This window comes from Phyllostomus discolor, chromosome 8 (assembly GCF_004126475.2).
Source record: "Phyllostomus discolor isolate MPI-MPIP mPhyDis1 chromosome 8, mPhyDis1.pri.v3, whole genome shotgun sequence".
Taxonomy (NCBI): Eukaryota; Metazoa; Chordata; class Mammalia; order Chiroptera; family Phyllostomidae; genus Phyllostomus; species Phyllostomus discolor.
The window spans coordinates 36273783-36294969 of NC_040910.2; the positions used below are offsets into that span (position 1 = coordinate 36273783).

General features: G+C 46.3%; 1 protein-coding gene across 3 annotated transcripts in view; it reads left to right on the forward strand.

The window, feature by feature from the left end:
* CCDC25 (coiled-coil domain containing 25) overlaps positions 1-18267 on the forward strand; it is a 40089-nt gene extending 21822 nt beyond the window's left edge. For 2 of the 3 annotated variants that reach the window (XM_036032049.1, XM_036032050.1), the window contains 4 exons: positions 2902-3005; positions 3216-3418; positions 11585-11630; positions 13864-13959. In XM_036032049.1, the coding sequence (XP_035887942.1) occupies positions 2902-3005; positions 3216-3418; positions 11585-11630; positions 13864-13944 (434 nt within the window). In that variant the 3' untranslated portion in view covers positions 13945-13959. Of the gene's footprint in view, positions 1-2901; positions 3006-3215; positions 3419-11584; positions 11631-13863; positions 13960-15083 lie in introns of those variants that run through there. The other variant, XM_028519851.2, reaches the window with a different exon arrangement.
* Positions 18268-21187: the final 2920 nt, after the last annotated feature.

Here is a 21187-nt window from a genome sequence, read left to right on the forward strand (position 1 = left end):
GACTATCGCTTTTATAAATACTGTGCCCTTATGCTGTACCAAGTTCATAAAAAAATATTTTTCTTCAATGTAACCTTGGCTTACTGTAACTTTTTAATTTTTTAACTTTTAACTATTTGTAATAATAGCTCAAAATACACACTGTACAGCTGTACAAAAATATTTTCTTTTTATATAATTTTATAAGCTTCTTTCCATTTTTAATTTATTAAAGAATTTTTTTTTTTTTTTTACTTTTTAAACTTTTTGTTAAAGATGAAGACACTAACATACACATTAGCCGAGGCCCACACAGAGTCGGGATTGCCAGTGTCACCATCTCCTACCTCCACGTCTCATCCCACAGGAGGGTCTCCAGGTGCAATGACATGCACAGAACTGTCGTCTCCTGTGATAACACTCCTTCCCCTGGACCACCTCCTGGAGGGAGGCTCTTCTTAAGATATCACTCTTTTCAGAAAAAGGTCCATGGTGTTTGCTTGGTGGTTCTTTTTTCCAACACAGATTTGCTTATAAGCAGATAAGGTGCCATAAATATCCTTCTCTATTAATGAAAACCTTTCCGTGTTGGGGGTCCATGTTTTCTAACTTTTTAAGGATCTTACTAAAGTTTGCAAAGGCTTCTGCTACAACCTCCGTCATTGCAAATTTTCTTGAGAGTTCTTCATTTTCTTATTCTGAAGTTTCCTATTCTCTTGCCTCATCTTCAGCTATGCATCCTGTTCCAGTTCCAATTCCCCTCATTAGTCAGTTCCGCAGGAGCCACCTCTAGGGCTCCTTGGTGTAATCCTCATCCACACCCAGGCTGAAGTTGGTTGCCATCTCAAACACAGCCTTGTTGATTTTTTGCAACCTCCTTGTCCTTGGCAAACTCTTGGAAGTCGTGGATGAACCTCTTGAGCATCTTCTTCCCAATGCCATTTATACATCACTAGGTGATAGAAATTTTTCAGCTCCATTATAATCTTATGGGACAGCCATCATAGGCGGTTTGTCATTGACTGAAACGTTGTTACATGGCACGAGATTGTATTATTCCCTCTGGTCTCAACTTTGTACTTCTTGTCAATCATCGCAAGTCCACATCCAAGCTCAGGTTCAAGGTCCACATAATAGTTGTAGTACTCACTAACACCGAATGTTAATTATATTCCTAGCACTTTACAAACTGTTCCATTTATCAACCCAGATAAATTAGAGATTATTATTGTCATTTTATAGATAGGGAAGCAGAGCTTAAGGAACTTAGCCCAAAGTGTCAGAGCGCTGCCATGTAGTAGGGGCTGCATTTGAAGTCAAGACAGTCTGACTTGAAAAGTCTGCTGTCTTGCCCACTAAGCTGTATTAACCCTCTCATGGAGCCTTTCCCTTCCTCCCGTTGAGCGCCCACTGCCCCTCTGTACCACCTTAGCACTTTACCTGTAGCTTTCCGACATTTGGTGAGTTCTCTTCCAGTTGCAGTTACTCGTGTACTTTCCTGCCCTCCTTTAGTCTTAGAAGGCATGATCCCTTGTCTAATCCATGATTGTATCCTCCGTGCACATTGGAGATTTGTTAAAAACTCAATTTTGAAAAATCTCAAACCTACAGAAAAGTTGCAAGAAACACACAGCTCTCGTATACTCCTCGCTTAGATTCACCATTTTTTCCATATTTATTTCCTTTCTCTCTGTAACACACTCATGATTAACTTTTTTAGCTGAACCATATAAAAGAAACTGTAGATCACACTCATCATTTCTGCCCTGAGAACAAGGATATTTTCTTCAGTAACTGCATTACAGTGATCAATTAAGGAAATTTGACATGGATCAAACACTGTTACCGGATACACAGGTACATACGTCTGTACGTACGTTTTCCCAGCGTCCCATCTCCTGTTCCTCTGTAGAGTTTTTTCTGATCCAGGATCACGTGTCACCTTTCTTTGTCATGCCTCTAGTCTCTTTTATCTGGAGGCACCTCTTTGTCTTTCAGGACATGGAGCCTGTTAGAGTGCAGGCCAGGTGTGGGATATGCCAGGATACGGATTAGTCTGGCACTTCCTGTTGGGTAGGATAGCGTCATGAATTTTCAGGCAGGAATACTTCATAAGCGAAGCAAGGTGGTGGTCATCAGATTTCTCCCATGTATGGAGTGGTTTAATAAACTATAAAATAATTTGCCACCTAATCTCAAAGGGCTTTAAAGAGTGTTGGATGGCAGTTAAACTGATCCTGCGAGCTGCCTGGAGGCTGTTGGTGTAGAAGGGCTGTGGGCGGTGGGGAGGGAGAGGAGAGGAGGAGGAACAAACCGGGCACCTGGCATCCCTTTCATCCGGAGCATCTCTGCTTTGATCACCTTGATATGTAAAAGAGGTTCCACTGCTAAAAGAAAGCTTAAAAAAAACCACACACACAAAACTTTACTACAGTGTTCAGTTTCCTCGTGTTTCAGATGAGATTGCGAGAGCCATGAGGACTTGCCCAAAGTGACACAGCCGGTGCGTGGCAGGGCCAGGGTAGAGCGCGGGTCTCTTGAATCCCAGGCCACGACTCTGCTTTGTCTTGCTGCTTAACCTTTATTGGATCAAGGACTCCTGTGAGAATCTGAGCAAATCTGTTTGGGCATTTTCTCGGTAATATGCGTATAATAAATGTGCATTCAATTTTAGTGAGTCTCAAGTCCCTGAAGCAAACCCTGGGCCCCACTGTAATACTTTTGCTTGAATTGTGTTTGTCAACTTTACCATTTGCCTTTTGTGGGGTTTTTTTTTTTAATATTTCATGGTTTGAAGCACTTGATGCCTTGTTCATTCTAAGCTGCTCCCTTCATTGGATTTCCGTACCTTGCCAGTGGGTAAATTTAACACTTCGCTGAGTGTCATCCTGCCTGCATGTTGACGACCGTCTCTCTCGGCAGGCTGCAAGATGAACAACGTTAGCGTGGTGTATACACCGTGGTCTAACCTGAAGAAGACGGCTGACATGGACGTGGGGCAGATAGGCTTTCACAGGCAGAAGGATGTGAGTGTTCTGCACCGCCGAGGGAGGCGGGGTCCTGCCCCAAGTGGAGCAGGTGGTTTCTGTCCGACGTCTCTGTTACCGAGTTCTCAGCATGCGTGGATGTTTTCCAAAGGGAATTAAGCTGGGTTGCTAAGCCCCTGGAAAGCCTCTCCGTTCTGGGGGATAACCATAGAGTAAAGATTCACTATTATTCCCCTCTCGCCTTCAAAGGTAAAGATTGTGACAGTGGAGAAGAAAGTGAATGAGATCTTGAACCGATTAGAAAAGACTAAAACAGAGCGGTTCCCAGACCTAGCAGCAGAGAAGGAATGCAGAGACCGCGAGGAGAGGAATGAGAAAAAGGCCCAAATTCAGGAAATGAAGAGGAGGGAAAAGGAAGAGATGAAGAAGAAGAGGGAAATGGACGAACTTAGGTATGTTGGAGCTATGGAATTGGTATTGGAATTGGTATTGGAATTGGTATTGACCTTGAAGAGGCTTCACTGTGACTTTAATCAAGGATTAGCCTGTAAGAATGACATACTGGTGGAGGAATGGTATACATATAACAAGCTCAGAGCTTTAAATAACTCAACAAGGCATTTGTACAAATGTGTTGGTCAAGTGAATGGCCCTTCTATAGCAGCAAGATATGAGAGTGTATAAAATAAAATAGCTTATTTTATTCTTGGATAAACAATTGTAAGTAATCCTCAAAGTGTGGTTGGTAAACATCTTCAGGGAAAGAAAGGATGCTATATTAAGTGTTTAACGTTGACAAGCTATGATATTTAAATAAAGTTGTTTCAGCTCTAAAGGCCAGTGTGAGTAACTCGGAAAGGTGGTTTTTAAGACCTCTTTTTTACATTTTCAAAGTTTAGAGTAATGAATGCAGTGAGGTCTGCTCCAAAACACTGCATTTTAAAATAATAAATAGTAGTTAAAATATAATTTGGATCTTGAAATTCTAGTGTATAAGGCCATGAGAACACTTGACTATATTAGTTTTCTATTGCTATTATAACAAATTACCACAAATTTAGTGGCTTAAAACAACATAGGTCTATTATTTTATAGTCCTGTACGTTAGAAGTTTGATGTGGTTCTCACTGGGCTCAAATCCAAGCATCGTTGGGCTGTGTTCCTCTCTGGAGCTCGAGGGGAGACTCTGTTTTCTTTTCCAGCCCTTAGAGGCCGCCCTCAGTTCTTGGCTTTCCACCTCTCCTTCCGTCTGCAAAGCCAGCAGCGCCGCATGTCTGGCCTTTCTTCCACGGTCACGGCCCCCTCTTCGATCATAGCTTCTCTGCTTCTAAGTTCCAGTGTGGTGACCTTGCGTTCCCACAGATAATCCATGAGAGTATCTCCCCGTCTAAGATCCTAAATCACATCTGCAAAGTAGTCCCTTTGCCATATGGGGCCACATGTTCATGGGTCCTGGGCATGAGCTTGTGGACGTCTTTGGGGAGGATCCTTGTTCTGCCTTCCGCACTGAGCTGTGTAGGTGTGTATAGTTCTCTGCCTGCAGAGGCCCCTCATTTTTCTCGGTGAAAGGAGGAGGTTGACCCTGTGACTTCTAGTCACAGCATCCTAGGTTTTCCCACAGTTGCCCATAGATACCTTGTGTTAAGTATACCAAAAAGAAAGAGGTTTTGGTGTGTCGCTCCCTTGAGGAATGGTGTAGTATCAGCATGAGCTGTCCTGCCATGTTCTGACCCAGTTTCCGTGAAACCTGGATTATTCATCATTCCCATTTTCTAAGCTGCATCTAGACACTTGTAGTTTTTCCCTGTGTTTCTTCAGGCAGATTTTTACATCGCTCTGGTGCATGTATATAAAAAGGAAAGTGTAAGTGGAATAAACTGAAGTCACTTTTCTAGCCCGTGTTTTCCTATGTAGTGTTAATCCCTTCTGCTTCATTTTTAATAAATTATCATGGGCCTCAGAAAACCAGAACCAGTTGGTGTGTTTACTTCTGTGAAACATATGCCGCAGACGTGACTTCCACGTGCTGCCAAAGTGGGAGACCGTGAAGCAGGGCTGCAGCGCGAGGGACCGAGGCGCTGCTGACGCACCGAAGGCATGCTTGGCACATGCAGAGCTGTGGGCGGCGTGCCGTCTTCTGCAGCTTTTGTGAAATTCCAGCCACACGTTCAGGCTTCTGATGTCGTGTAGTCCGTGTTTACATTCCTAGTGCCAGCATCACTTTAGTTTCTGCCTTTGACTCTTCCACCCAAGAGATCAAATGCTATGCCTATAAAATATTCCTGTTCTAAAGTCTTTCACTTGGCTTTTTGACAGTGAAAATACCATTGAATTTCACCAACTATTGATTCTTTTATTTGGACCATCTGGTAAGGAATGTCCGCTTTAGTTGCTGTGATTGCTTAAGAAATTGACTTTTGAATCTTCGGGGGGATTCCACAGATACATCAAGAAAATATTCTTATCCCAGGCAGTACCCCCAGTGTTTCCATGTGATTTCAGTGAAAAAGTACTTAGCCCACTATTCTGAAGAGCTACATTCCAACTTCTTTCCAAGTCTAACACTATTATTTATATTCTGGACTCCATTCTAACTTTTTGAACAAGGATGACAGAAAGCTTTCTATTTCTAGTTTCTACGAGGGGCAAAAATGGATGGGAGTGTTCTTGTAGAGTCCAGGGTCTTTGAGCTCTAGTCAGGATCGTATCCGCCAGCCCTTTGCCCAGCCGTGAACAGAGCAAAACCCACAGCAAAGAGGGCGCTGCCTTCCTTCTCTGCTCAAAAGGGCAGTAGCCCCTGGAGCTCCATCGGGTCCTTGCAAACAAGTGCTTTACTCCTTGTCCTCAGCATGCAGGAATTGTAACGGTCTCATCGTGTAAGCAGGTCTGTATACTGCTCATCCTTTTTTAGGTAGTTTTTAGGAATATTTGGGTTGTTGGAAAATTAGGTAGTAGCAGTATTATTAACACTTTCTGTTAATCATTTTATTCATTTAAACAATAATGAAAATTGTCCCTTCCTTAGACTTAACATTCTCACTTACCCATATTGTTCGTTAGCTCTTTAGCTCCTATTTGCCCCATCAGCCTAAGAGCTAGTGGGGTGTTAGTCCAGAGAGTCTTTGCTCGGGGCTGGGTGTGGGGAGGAGTGCCTGCTGCGCTGGAAGCCACACACAGAGTTCAAAGAGAGTAGCAGAGGAGACCCAGCGCAGAGTTTGAAAGTCCGTGGAGTCTCGGAACTGGTCTTTCCCGGAGAGTTAGAGAAGCAGGACGTCTTCCCTTCAGTCTGCGTCTGGTTTCGGACAGCGAGCTTTCAGAGAAGCCCTTCAGGCTGGTGCCCACCGGTCTCCCACAGATGCCGGGAGGGTGTGTGTGTGTGTGTGTGTGTGTTTGAGAGTGATCGTTTTGTTGTTCACTCATGTAAGCTGACAGTCAGCTCAGGATCAAGTCACTCCAAGTGTGGTGATAATATCACTGGTGACACAGGCGATGAGTTCAGGTGGCATGTCCCCAGACGTGTTTTAACAGTTATGTAATTATTTTAATGAGTATTAGAAAAAAACAGCACATCCTACCTGGGATTTGATGGATGTTACTGCTTAGAGCTGGGCAAAGTGTGGAAAAGGAGTGGAAATAAAGTCCGTATAAAGGTAAGTGTTCACACTAGTGCAGGTGGTACACAGACACAGCAAACCAGACTTGGGGAGGATACCGTCTCTCCCTGACACGCTGGGGAAGAGTGCCCGCGGCTCCCTCAGGGAGTCGTAGGGATGTCATGTCATCTGAGGAGTTCAGTTTGCACAGTACACAGAAGTCTGAAGGATCATTTTGAGAAATTTAAAAATTTTACTCAGATAATGATTTGCAAACCAGGGAACGTAGCTCTTGGTATGAACTGAGAATACACTCCAAGATGGGATGGAGGGGCGGGGGGGCATGTGGATAGGGCAGGGTTTCTAAAGACAGCAGTTACAAGGGGCTGATGATCGAAGAGATGGTTTGCTAGGGGCAAGGAGACCACACACTTACATCATGTGTTTTCTGATTGGTGTGGGCAAATGGCTGGCTGACTCCGCGGTCAAGCAAGTGGGGTCATGTGACAAGAATAATGGGTAATATGTGATGCAGCCTTTCTGAACATCCTAGTTCCAGCCCAGGCATGTTGAACAAAAAGGTTTTTTTGGTCACACAGTTACAGTACAGGGAGTATTATTTACTGACAGTGCAAAGAGTCTGATTTATCAAACAGTACAATTAGCACAGGGGCATTTGCTTGCTCTGTGGGCAGTTTAAGAGCCCAACAAGTTATGATGATATCAAAGATCTTGTAAGTCTTCAGTGGTTACATCCGGTGATGTAACCCAGTGAAAGCTTACCTGCCCTGTTTTAATTTTGTGATCTCCTATTGGGCTTGTGTGGTATTGTAGCAAACTCTATTAACATCAGAATCAAGCTCACCATGTGGATATTGAATAAGAGCCAGGGAAGTGTAGTTGAGAGAGGATACGTGAGTAACAGATCAGAAAAGACAAAGGGCCAGGCACTGGCTCCCTGGCTCAGGGGAAGTTTATAGTGGGCGTCTGGGAGGTCTGCGCTGGGGTCCGAGGCTCCGCTGATTGGAGTCAGAGAAGGACGAGACCTGGGTGAAATGGCAAGTCGCACAGGTTCACGTGTCATCAGTTTGAACATTGACGTGAACTTGATTTGGGGGCACAGATCACTTCAGCAGGGGGGTTAATGTGTGACAAATAAAAGGTTATAGTTGATAAATGTTGAAGCAGGAATTCAAACTCAAGTCTGTGATTCCAGAGTTCATACTTCTGCTATACCGTGCTGCCTGTAAGGCAAGGAATGAACAAGTTGACAAGGCCAGAGTCAAGGTCACGCACAGGGAAATAAAAAGAGTGAAAGGTTTTGTTCAGTTCAAAATTTCACACTGTAAGTCATAAGGAGCCATTATTGGTTTCTTGGGCTCTCGGGAAGAAGTAGGCTTGTAAGGATGATGAGTTTAGTGGCAACACGTAGGAAGAGGTAATGGTGAGACCACGGATTAAAAGGATGACATAGTCTGATGTGGAAATGACCGTTTTAATGGTACCTCCCTCTGTTCTCTGACACTACTACTGCTGCCTTCTATAAACATGCTGGGTACCATAGTGACGCGGACACCGGCCTGCAGTGTCCGAGGCGTTATGGATGAGACGAAATAAATTCACGCAGACTACCGAGTCCTGTGGGGGGAAAGAGATGGCCAGGCTCCTCTCTCAAGGGGAGAGCAAGCCTCAGAGTGCCCTGGCCACCCTCTCAAGAGGAGAGCACCCAACCCTTGCCTCGACTGGCTTTTATTGGATTCAATTTGCATAGGAAGACAGGGCATATAGTAAAGCTCACTAATCATTATCAGTCAGTAAGGATCAAACAGTAGATAACATACGAAGAACTCTGAGGGCCTATTTTGAGTCAGGGTCAGATAGTTAAATGGCCATAAAACTTTGCGAACAAACTCACTTCCTGCTTGGACCCTTATCATTTAATTGAGAGTATTCTAAACAAAGCAGGTTTCACAGGATTTTACATATTCTTTCTTAGGCCTGATTGACCTAGGGAACCCGCGCTTTCCAGCACAGGGCGGTACCCACCACTAGCATTGTTTCAGGTTTAAGGCATTGTCTCAGGCTTAAGTCAGACAGGAGAAGTAAGGCAGCCAGGAAATTAGAAGACTTATCGCAGACAGTGAGGACTTAGGCTGTGTCAAAGTCGAGGGGCAAGGGTCCATCACCCCTTTTCTGTAGCCCCCAAGTCCTTACCTGGGGGCCCCGTGATCGTGCCTGTCTTAAGTCATCCCTCCCTTGGGGAATCTTACCCATCATTGGCTAACTGATCAAACACTGGGGGCCAGGCAGGGTGAAGTAAAAGGAGTAGAGGCGGCACCCCTGCCAGGGAGATAAGCTTGTCTCCTTAGTGGCTTATGGTCCGAAGGTCACTCACTCAGCCTTGGCCATGAGGGGGTTACAGCTCCTGAAACCAGGCAGGGCAGTTCCCAACACCATAGTTCTTCATCTTGATGATAAGCTCCTTCAAACAAACACTTATATGCATCCTGTATCCCCTTGTGTGTGACCCAGTGCTTTGCATATGCAGTGAGTGCGTAGTCAGCATGTTATGGTTGAATAAGTAACGGAGATTAGCTTCTCTGGTAGAGTCAGTGGTTCTGGCGCCAAATCCACACTGCTAGTTGAAGGGTGTGGGGGTGGGATGGGAAGGGTGCTCTAAGCAGAGGGAACTCCGTGTGCAGGACCCTGGGCGCGAGGGAGCAAGGCAGACAGGACTGAAAGTAGGCCCACGTGTCTGGGGCAGCTGGCCTGCGGGATGGCACCAGTCTGTGCAGGGCCTCACTGACCATGTTCGTCTTCTTCCGGAGAGTTTGATGAGGTCATTAAGCAAGGGGTAGCATGATAAGGTTTGTGGTTTGAAAAGATTACTTCTCTGACCTGAATGGAAAGGGAAGCAGGTGGGTGTGGCTAGGCCAGTTAGGAAGCTATTGCCATTGTCCAGGTGAAAGGCAGTGCTACCTAGGACTGTGGTGGCCATGTGGAGGTGGAGCGACGTGGATTGATGACGAGTAATTCTGTAGATAAAAGGGCAGGGTTTGAATGAAGATAGCTTGGATGGAGGGGAGAGGCAGGGAAGGAAAGACCCCTGGGTCTCTGGTTGTGACGTGGAGTGGAAAGCTATGCAGTTCTCTGAGCTGGCAGGGTGGGGGGTGGGGCACTGGGAAGAACTGGACCGTCCTTGGTAGCAGGGAAGACCGTGAATTGGGTGTGGGTATGTGAATCTGAAAATAGCCTTGAGGCATCCAAAAAATGTCAGACAGGCTCTTGGACTGATGGGATGGATGGGAGTCAGAGGAAGTGCCAAAGAAGGGTGAATTGTGTGTTGCTTTCATTACATGGGAATTTCATTTAGACCCAGTGGTCCTTGAACGAAGGTTATAGATGCCCTCAGTGGGGCATCTGAATATATTTTAACCTTCATGGGTGATTTTAAAGTGCAGCCCCTGTTGGCATTTCCTGTTCTAACCACTTTTTAATCAACATATCTTTCTCTTTCCTCTCATGCAGCTTATTGATGTTAATCTGTTTACTTATTTCTTACAGATACCACTTACTGCTACTAATGTCTCCCTCTGGATGCCTTCCCGCAGCTCGTTGTCTGTCTCTCACTGTGACAGTTCTCCTGCCCTCCAGTCCTCAGTGTTCAGTTTTTACAGTTCATGTTTGCTTATGTGTCTCACCAATACTTCAAGAGTGACATGTCCCAAACCAAGCACATCTTCTTCGCAACACTTTCTCATTTCTCTCAGTTGTAGCATTATTTCACCTAAGCCAGAAACCCTGATGCCATGGTCAGTTCCTCCCAGATCTGTCCCTTCTTATCGCACGACTATTAACTCTGCAGATTCACTCCCTCGGGCTGGGATGTTGCAGTAGACGGAGTGGACCATGAAGGCAAGGGCGTGAGCGACCTGGGAGGCAGACCTGGGTCCCAAGCTTTTCCACTTGTTAGCTGTGGGGCCTTGGATAACTTCCCTGCCTCTGCCTGTGTGCCTGCAGTGGACATGACGCACTGCCTTAGAAGGTGGTTGTGGGGGTTGCCAGTAACTTATGAAACACATAGCAGTGGTCCTAGCAAAGGATACTTAGTAAATGGTAAATACTGTGGCTATTAACTGATCTTTTCTTTAATCTCCTTTTCTCTCTTCTCTCTGCTACAGATTGTTCTTTTGAAAACACTAGTATTATTGTCTCTTGTTTCTTTGTGTATTTCTAATAGAAACTTTTTGTATATCTATTGTTGAATAGATCTTATTTCCCCTCCTGGTAAATTTTGGGGTGTGAGGCTTTGTTTTAGTCATCTTTTTCTATTCCCATCTCATCCTCCACCCAGGCTCAGCACAGCATCTTCTATCTCGTGGATATTTAATACTTACCAAACCTCACCTATCTCCCCTCTGCTGCGCTGTGTATTGTGGCTTCTTGCTGGTCACACTGTGTCAGCTCACGCAGTTAGGACGACACAGTCGGGCCCCACACATCTAGCCTCATTTCCCCTACTTGGCTTTCAGACCCCACTTGAGTGGGTTTGAAATGTCCTCATAGATACCATGTATGTACCTTTGTTCTTACAATCCTCTGGATCTCTCTCCCTCACCCATCCCCACTCGCTGGGCTCAGTTTCGGTCCTACCCCACCTGAGGAGAGTGCCCCCACAACCGCGCCCATTTTGGTGCATTTCCTCCCTTGAGTCCCTGCATCTGCAGTTTGGCCAGTGTACTGCAGCTCTGAGTCATGTCTGCTCTTGGCCACAGAAGAATTCCCTCGTTTGAATAGTGCCACACAGTTGTGGAGGGGACCTGAAATGAATATTAGTGAGCGGTTCATAACCTGTGAAGTGCTATGCACGTCCTATTGTTTACAGATACTTATCCTTTCTATATGGCAGTCTCCCTGAGGTCAGGGACTTTTTTCTTTGAAAGACCCTCAGTGGTGCTGGATACATGTAATGCTCACCTAATACTTGCCAGCTGTATAACCTTATTTAATTTTTTTTTCTTCCAGGAGCTATTCTTCGCTAATGAAAGCTGAGAATATGTCTTCAAATCAGGTATGCTCAAGTTATTTGCTCTTATGTTGTACCTTGAAATAATTCACTGCGAGTGTTTGGCAGTTGAGCTGCTGGCCAGTCCTGACCGACATGTTGCACGCAGCTCGATGTGAGTTAGCAGCAGCGATGGGGCTCTTGGGCCTCTCCTTCCTGTGCACTTCCTTGTGCTTGTCTTTAAGTAGGTCCCCTGGTGTCATGCGTTGTCTGTTGTGAAGTGTGGGTCTGTCAGTCCTCACAGGACTTTGCCAGGCCTCATTTCCCTCCGTTCTAGCTGCAGACATGCCAGAGTGCCTGCATGGGTCAGTGTTCTGTATTAATGTGACCATGGAGTCTATGTTACAATTGAGTGACAACAAACTTACCACTTTCGATTAAAAAATAAAGCAGAAGTACAAACCCTAAGATCTAACCTGTAGTCCAGCGACTGCACCAGCGGTGTCCGTGTCCCCAGGACCTGCGGTAAAGAGAAATGGTGGTCAGTGCTGTGGTGCTGAAAGGGTCTTCCTGGCGTCAGCACCTGGTTGTGCTAAACGGTTCTCTGCACAGAACTGAGACCGAGTGGACGCATGTGCTGTATTGAATGTCTTGTAGTGTAGTTTACAAATACGTGCTGTACATCTGTTTTCTCCAATGCACCGGGCACTGGCTGCATGTGGCTATTAAATTTAAGTTCATTAAAATTTTATTTGATTTGAAGATTCAGTTTCTTAGTCATACTAATTGCTTGTGGCCAGGGACTACGATATTAGTGCAGAAATAGAACATTTCCATCATCACAGAAAGTACTGTTAAACAGCACTGCTTTAATACTTGGAAATAATTAACAGAATTCAAGGTCCCTTAAAGGTCATCCAGTCAAACCCCATATTTAAATAGTGCATGAATTGAAATTGTTGATAGGATCTTATATCTTGTTCATATTATATATCCTCCTAAACTGAGTAAGAACAATATCTTTATTCTACCTCTGTGAAGAACTAAATTTAATGAGGCTTCTTTATGAGTCAGAGATGTATCTTTATAATTTATTCCTGAAAAATTGTAGCGCACCATCATGTCACTAAATACAGCCTTGAATTTGAAGTTTAGAGACTTGAACTGTCGTTCGCTAACTCAGCAAGCCTAGTGAAGGTACCGGACCTCCCCGAGGGGTGTGCAGGCGCCGCGGGAAGGAGCCGCACTGCCTCGCGGGCGCTCCGGAGTCGGACGCGGGCACCCGTGGGGGCACTCCTCGGGCTCGATCACTGCGAGCACAGGCGGCCATCACTGGTTCCTGTTCCTGGCGCCCCACCAAATACCAGCATTAAAGCAGGAGACGGGTTTAATCTCCTCTGGAAGCCACTGGGTTCCTTGGAACCCACAGAGGAGTTGAACAGAGAGACAGCAGTCTTCACCACACCCCAAGTCTCCTGGCCTTGCTGTGGCGGATGTGGCGCATCAAGGGTCTCTGCTATTTAGGGGCGGCCTTCCAGCAGAAGCCTGGCACCTACGTTATGTTACGATTTTAAGCATTTTCGTTCCTATTGTTATGGATTTTTAAAGTTTTAATGTTGTCCTAGAATTACGAAGTCAACACACAACATACACACATATGAATACGTATATATGCAAACACCATCTGATTATCAACAGATATTAAAAATTCCGGGATTAGGGAATCAGATTTGCTAACCACAGGATTACTAATCCTTCTGCTTTCCCTCTCCTGCTGTTGCTGCTACCCCTGGTCCTGACCCAGGTTTGAATCCGGTTCAAGTTTCCAAGGAAGCTTGGCACTGGGTGCTCTGATCCTTTCTGGCACTGGAAGGGCTCTCTGAGCCTTTTCCCTACCTCAAAAGGAAAAGCTTTAATTCTCCTTGTAACTATCTTCAGATTTTTCAGCTAAATGCTGGCGTTTATGTAAGATAATTTTTAATTTAGCTTTTACCAGTGAGAAAACTATTTGTCTTTCCGTCTGAAGCTGGTTTTAATTTTGTTTGTGCTCTCCTATTTAGATTAGTTCTCTTCAATCTAATTTCTTTCTAGTCTTTCTAAATCTGGTATCAGGAACCATAAACAATTACTGTGAACATTTTATTTGCTTATCATTTTATCAGTGGATGACAAGAAACCTATTTTTGCTATATTGAAAAACATATTGACTCTTAAAGGGAATCTGAAATATAAAAATTGTCCTAATAAAGTCTTGGCTCTCAGGTATATATTTAAAAGTTACCGTTATCCCAAATTGCAGATTCTCAGACACACAGGAACTCTTTGCAAATGTATCACACAACCTTCATGGGGAGTGATGCATTTTCATTGTCCAGCCTAAATTATCTCGGGGGGTTCGCTCTCGGTGTTCGGGATCTAAAGCCAGCCTTCAGAGAGGCGGGGTGGCTCGGCCTCTCTGTGCTCTTCAGTTTAGTACTCGGGGCAGTCACAGTTTTAGTGCTTGTGCAGGAGGCCACCACTGGTGTGCTGTGGCCTCATTCATTGTGCTAATCGAAGAGACTCTCACACAAAACTGCCGAATGAAACTGGAGGTTGAGCCAGACTTCACAGAAACTATTGTTTTCTACCTGGCTCTCATATTTGCCTACACACCTCAAATAAGGCTGTTAAGAAGGAGAAAAGCATGTCTACCCATAAGCCCACGTCCTCTCTTCCTCTAACAACTCACTGTCCTGCAGTGGGAAAGGGAGAGACACAGGAACAAGTGGCGTGTTCCAGCTGGGACATCTTCGATCAGACGGACCAGAGCTTGCACTGCCAGCAGGTGCTGGCCTTCAGAGCAGGTTTCTCCGCATGCACAGTGTCTCAGAGAGGATTCTGGGCTGTGCTTTTATACTTGTTCTTCAGGACTCGTTTGAAAGCCACACAATCAAATCAGTCTATTTAAACTATGTAAGGTTTTTTACCAAAAACTTGGCAAGCCAGGTAACTTAGCACCTAGTCTGTGGCTTCCTAATGACTTTCCCAAGTTTAAAAAAAAATCAAAGCCATCTGTGAAGTCACAAATATGTGACAACCTTTGCAGCTCAACATAGTTGAATTTCGGGACAGATTCCTAAGTTTTTGCAAATTCCCGATATTTTTGCATACCAGCACATGGTTGGCATGTGGTGTTACGTGGTGGATCTGTCGAAGGAGCACTTGTGTTTTCTCATTGCACCCTGTATTCCATTGGCCGGGCCTTCGTTCACAGTTAGGGCATCGCTGGAGCCTGTTGTGCGACCCGGGCCACGTAATGCGTGATGGCACCTTAGGGCACGTAGCTGCTCACCGCCTCTCTGAACAATTAAAAGTTTAAGATAGAAAAGTTGTGAGTGAATTTAATTATTTTACTCTTTTATTTCTGAACTTGACAATTAGGCGTAAGGAGGCTTGTTACTTAACACTTAGTTATAAACTTTACAGATTGAGTTATTTATTTTGAAGCCTTTTATGGTTTCACTTTTTTGTTTCCTACAGGACGGCAACGATTCAGATGAATTCATGTGAATGGAGAAAAGGACTTTGCAAAGATGTGAATTTAGGGACGTTTTGATTTCATCCGTGTTCTGAGTTATAAAAAACAAGCAACCAAAATTCTACCTTCAGTCTACACAAATATCAACTTGGGATTTTTTTTTAATTGTTCTGCTTTTTGCTGACAGAAAGGATCAGATACCTATATATCAAATACAGTTGGACTTGAAGACAGCATGTAACACTAGGAAAGTGAAAATATATGTGCCAGAACATGTCTTGGTAGCTCACAGAAGTTGGCTGTCCTTGTTCTTGGGATAGGCTTTAGAACAAACCAGCTCGGAAAAGCATTTCTGGTATGTGGTCTGCCTCTGAAAACAGATGTCTTGAAAAGCTTTTTATATTCTTAAAATAGCTTCACTTCCGTGAAGAAGGTGTTGGTGAGCAATATATAGGAATGTTCCTTCCACCCTTGATTTCCTGATTAGAAAAAGAAGCATGCGGGTTCTGAGGAAGGTAACGATGCATCCAGAAGATGGCTGGCCCCATCGTCCGCGTTCTGCTATGTTGTCTGATGCCACGAGCAGAGTTGTCCTTGCCTCTGAGCTCACCCTAGCTTCTGCATTCAACACCCGCACTGTCCCTGAGTGACACCTCCACCGAGGCACTGTCAGACTTAGAGGAGCAGTTGGTGTGAGTCAAGGGCGGGGCTTGAGGCAGTCTTTGCCTGGCTAAGCACCAGTGACTCTGCTCCACCGCCTGCCCTCCCCCACCCCCTGCCCGGGACTGCAGCGTCCAGGCACTGAGGGGAGAAGCAGGGAGGGATGCTCCGTGAGCCATTGTGAGGATGTAAGTTACCTGATTTTTATCTTGGAACGTAGCATAAATCGAAAGTCCAGGTCGTGATTACGATTTTAAGAAAATTAAGCATTTCCTTAGCCAGCCAAGTGTTTATTTACCTCGAAATAATATTTATTTCGAGTTGTAACCCCAGAGTTCAGATTTCTCAATTGTAGGCTCAGTGACTTAATATGTAACTGTACATACTCATACAAACTACCTGCTCTCTGGTGTGATTCTGAATAGAAGATACATTTTTATTGAAACTGTAAGGCAACCCCTGTAGAGAAAAACAAAGCTACACAATTAAAGGGAAAGAGGCCACAGCCTGCAGGTCTGGAGGCACGTGGAGTCACCCTTGAACCACACCCAGAGCTGTGCGCGCCTCCTTCCGATTCTCGTTCTGACCCGGCAACAATGGCCTCCAACAAACTGTCTGTCTGTAATAGCACTTCGGGACAATGGCTGAAACCAAAAGACTTCCACGTTTCTTTTTATTCCAAGTTGGTGTATGGGGTTGAACTGGAAACTTTCCCTGAGGCATAGGCCAAATTTTGAGACAGAGTATGGTAGACAACTCCATAAATTAATAATTGTGTGTGTGTGTCTCTCTAATGATATTTAGCCCAGAGTTCTGTGATTTAAAAATATAATAAAGACTTTTTTTTATTTGGAAGGACATTGATATATAAATTCTTACAACTTGCTTATTATCCCTGTCCTCAGCTGGCTTTGCGGGGGCTCTGGCTGTAGAAAACAGAAAACCCTACCATCGTTTATAGGTTCAGTCCGGCCAGTTCTGTGGACATGCCATCTCTCCCACTGATAAGTGCGTCTCTCCCCAGCTGCCCCCGGGTCGAAGTGGGTGACCTCAGCAGCTGTGCTCTCCTGCCTGGTTACTGGAACCGCTTCTTTAACACTCAGCTGCCAACATCTAAAACGGGGAGGCTTTTCCCCAGCAGCACCCCTGCCACCTCAGCGTTCTAGTCCCTCTGAAAAGCTCCTCTGCACCCAGCAGGACAACATACCGGATGGAGCTTTGGAAGACTACACCTGCCTTTACTGTAGTGTAGGAGATCCAAGGGTCCAAATTTTAAACGTGTTATAATTCACCTTTCGCTGGTTTAAATGTCACAGCCTCCCTTCTGAGTTCTCCCAGCTGAAGTCCAGGCTCTCAAAGCACTCCAGCTGCTCCGTGCTGCTTCCCTCCTTCCCCACCCGTGTGTCGGGTCGTGTTTCCCACAGCTCTCTCGGGCCCGGAGAATGCAAGCATCTTTCCCTTGGAGAACATTGATTCAGTGCCAGTAGGTCAGGCTGTTGGCACTGACGTCGCCTCATTTCTTGCTGTTGGCATGTTTCATAAAGTGCCTATAGGAAAATTCCAAATTATTGGTATTTTTATGAGCTGTGCCCTTGATCAAATGTGTGCATCCTGAGGATTTCTCTTTCCAGTTCTGCCTCCAGTTTTCCCTGCTTTGCTCGCTCTGCATGTGGGTGAGGTTCACCATGTTATTTAATTTCCTTCCCATACTACTCTGTTATATTTCTATAGCATTAGAATTCTTTTCTTCTCCACCTTTGGTGTATCTAGTAGGGTCACAGTCCTCGGGCAAGAGAGCTTTGTCACGGTGCTGGGGAAGTTCACGTGTGGGAGGTTTGCACGCTAGCGGGCAGCGATGGGCTTTAGTCGAACCCTTTCAATATCCTTTGTTAATTGTTTTTAACTTTCTCGAAGCATGGGTTTTGGTGAGCTTTATTAGTGCCCACAGGGCACACGTACAGCAAGGTCAGAGAGGGAGTGCTCAGCTCTGGCCTCCAGTTTAAGAACAAAGCCCTTCCTCCCACTCCCGCATCTGTCTGAGAAGAGGACGCTCTGGATCTCCAGGCTGGAAGAAATGGGACACTTTTCCAGTCTTTCCTGAGCTGTGACCTTGAAACCAGCTCTCTGCTGGATTTCAGTATGGCATCGTGTGTAACACGTCCCGTCCTCGGACTGAGTGCAGGAGGAGTGGGTGACCTTTGGATTGTAAAGGAGACTATAAAACAATCAAACTGTAATTAAAAATGTAAAATTAGAAACTCAAAGTCCAAGCCAAGTGTCAGTATCGACCCCTTGAACACCAGCAGGTCTGCGATAGCTCAGACGTGAGGACAGTTCTGCTGGTGCCCCACAGGCTCACGTTCAAGTTGCGCTGAGAGAGAGTCTACTGGGCACATGTGGGCCTCACATGGGGCAGGAGACTGCATGTGCATTCTGCTGTTTCATGACTGAGATGACAAGTGCGTACTCATCATGTGCTGGGTGGATGATGAGTCGAGTATAATAAAGCTTATAGTTTGAGTAGAACTGTGTGTGTGTGTGTGTGTGTGTGTGTGTGTGTGATTTCACTTTCTCCTCTCTCCTCCAAGACTCAGTCTCAGGAATGTGCAAGCAGGGAGAAGGAGGTCCTTAGCTACCCGAGATGATGCTTTCACACTGGGTTTTGCTCCTTGGCAGGAGGAAAAAGAGCAGAGCAGAGCAAAAGGCAGATTACTCAAGGATTCCAGGAAGAGAACATAGAGCCTGGACCCCAAGGACCATGGGTTCGAGCTCTCGTGCTCGACGTTTACGTCACCACCCACCCCACCGTTCCTAGGTTGGAATCCAGTTCCTAGGATTCTGCCTGAGATCTTGACCACGCGAGGCTGCCGGCGTGAAGACTTGTGGGAGCGGTGTCACTGCTGAAGGCAGCGGCTCCGGACCCAGGTCCTTGGTGATTCACCCTTTCTGTGGTGGCACCTGTGCTGAGCTGACTCATCAGTACATCCTCAGAGAGGTCCTGGGGTGGAGGGAGCCACAGACACACATTCCAGGGTCTCTCCCAGCGCGAAGGCATATCCGAATGTTGGTGGGCATTTCTCACCAGTCAGGGCAGTGCCTGCGTCCTTTTGTGTTTGACGGCCTTGGCTGCTGGAATTCTGGAGTTTATGTTTTTGAGTAAATCAGCCTGTATGGGGAATGCAGGCTGAAGCCAGAATGTTCACGGAAAAGAAGGCAGAGGTCCATGCATGTATTTGGTGGACTCAGGAGTGCACTGAAAATGCAAACACCTATCAAATGCCATATATTAACTAGGGTTTGTCATTCGACTGGAGACCTGTGGTTTTTTGTCTCCCCTTGATTGCTTCATTTTGTCTCTGATTTCATGGGTGTGTCGATTATTGGAGGAACCCTGGGCTTTCTACCTTCGTGGTGTGACCGTGACTCTGCACGGTAGCCGGGGGGGAATTAGAGACACGTCCCTGCCGTTGGCGGGCTCCGGTGGGCGCTGACGGGGCACTTTCTGCCTTGTTGGCAGCCGGGCGAGGAGGCCTGGGAAAGGAGTGCTCGCCGTGTCGCTTGTGCTGGCTCCCAGACCTGGTGAGTGGGCGTCAGTGCTTAAAGCTGAAGAAGAAGGAGGAATTCTCCTGAGTCAGTATTATTTTCCGTTCCCACATCAACCCCATCCTGCAACCGCTGCCGTGAAAATACAAGACGAATGGCCTGACGTTTCACATCCTGCCTAGACGAGGCCGAGCTGCCTGCGCCCCTGCTGGTATTTTGCTTCCTGCCTCAGCGGTTTGCCTTGCACGGAGAGGACTGACGTTTGCTGATCGTTTCTGGGACACGCTCTTGAGAACAGGCTCGCTCAGGTGTCCCAGGCTGGCCTGTTGGCCTTGCACCTTCTTTAGCTCTTTGTCACATTCAGGGTAACAGGTCAAAATTACAGACTGAAAAAGGTAAAGAGAGAAGCAGTAGAGATGGTGCCTTTTTATCCAGCTCTGCCTGGCCAGGATTGTCTTCATTTGTGAAGCTCTTAGCTTCCTTACATCCCTGCGAAACTCTGAAATGTTTGTGTTATGGTTAGTGTACTTGGCATCAGTGAGGCTCACATAACTTTCCAAGGCTAGACTTGCTTCAGACCCTTTAGAAAGGGTTAGAAGGTCTGAAAGAGACAAAGCTTCAGTTTGGTTACAAACTGCTTTACTGCTGCCTGTGGTTTCCTCTTCCAACAAGAAGGAAGGAGCTGGTCCACATTCCTGCCCCAACCGCCCAAAGGGAAGCCCCCGCCACTTGGTCCCTCTGCCATGGTGGGAAGCGTTGCGCTGGTGTGTTTAAAACCAGTTGTCGACTGGGCCTTTGTAACAGTGAAACCCTGGTGAGCAGGACGACACCTGGGCTGCTTTCCTCCCTCACATCTATCCCGACAACTGCTCATGTATCGGGACTAAAAGAGGGTACAGAGAATGCAAGCCTGCCCTCGCTCAGCTCAGCATGCCGGTCCTCCCTCCACGCAGCTCTGTGCTCCACCGAGTGGTCTCTGGATCTCCCAGGGTTCTGCCTGAAATGTTCTTGTTTAGGAAGGGCACAGGTTTCCAAGGCAGTGGAACTATTCTGCATGAGGCTGTGATGGTGGGTACGTGTCAGGAAACATTTGTCCGGACTCACGGCATGCCCAACACCACGTGGCCCTAATGTCAACTGGACTCTGCGTGATTATGGTGTGTCCGTGTAGGGTCCTAAGTCCTAACAGATGCACCCCTCTGGTGGGCGGTTTGATGATGGAGGGGGCTGTGTGGGTGTGTGGAGGGGTAAATGGGAAATCTCTGTACTTCTGCTCAATTTTGCAGTGAACCTAAAACTGGCCCCCCAAAATAAAGTCTACTTGAAAGAAGACAAGGGTTTATAAGAGTGATCGGTGTTTGCAGCTTCCCTTCTTGCAGGCAGTTAACCTTACCTGTTTTTTGTTTTGTTTTTAATTAGAGTGTAGCTCTAGATCTGGACTCAGTGACCTGGGCATCCTGCCTGCTGTACGGCCTGGGTGTGCCAGGGGCTCAGCTGCAGAATGGGGGGAGCGGGGCTTCTCTCTTCCTTTGTATCCTGGGGCATTTAGTCCAAGAAAAAATGTCCAGCCACTTCCCACGCCTCACACCTGGCTGCCGGGGCTTAGGGAAGGTAATGAGTTCAGAATGGAGAGGATCAAGAGGCTTAGGAGTGTCTGGGTGTCCCACCCACTCACAACCTCTGCTTGTAAACCGAGTTACAGGACAGGCTGTCCGTGACTCAGCTGCTGTGTTCCAATTAAAACCTGAGCTCTAGACAGTGAACCAAGGGCAGGAAGAATGCCACCTGCTTTCATCTCAGGTTTGTGCTTCAGGGAGGAGGGAGGTGGTGGGGACAGGACTGGCCTCAGGCAACTGAAGATGTCAGCACCCCAGCTCCCCCTTGGTTCGTTCTCTCTCCCACC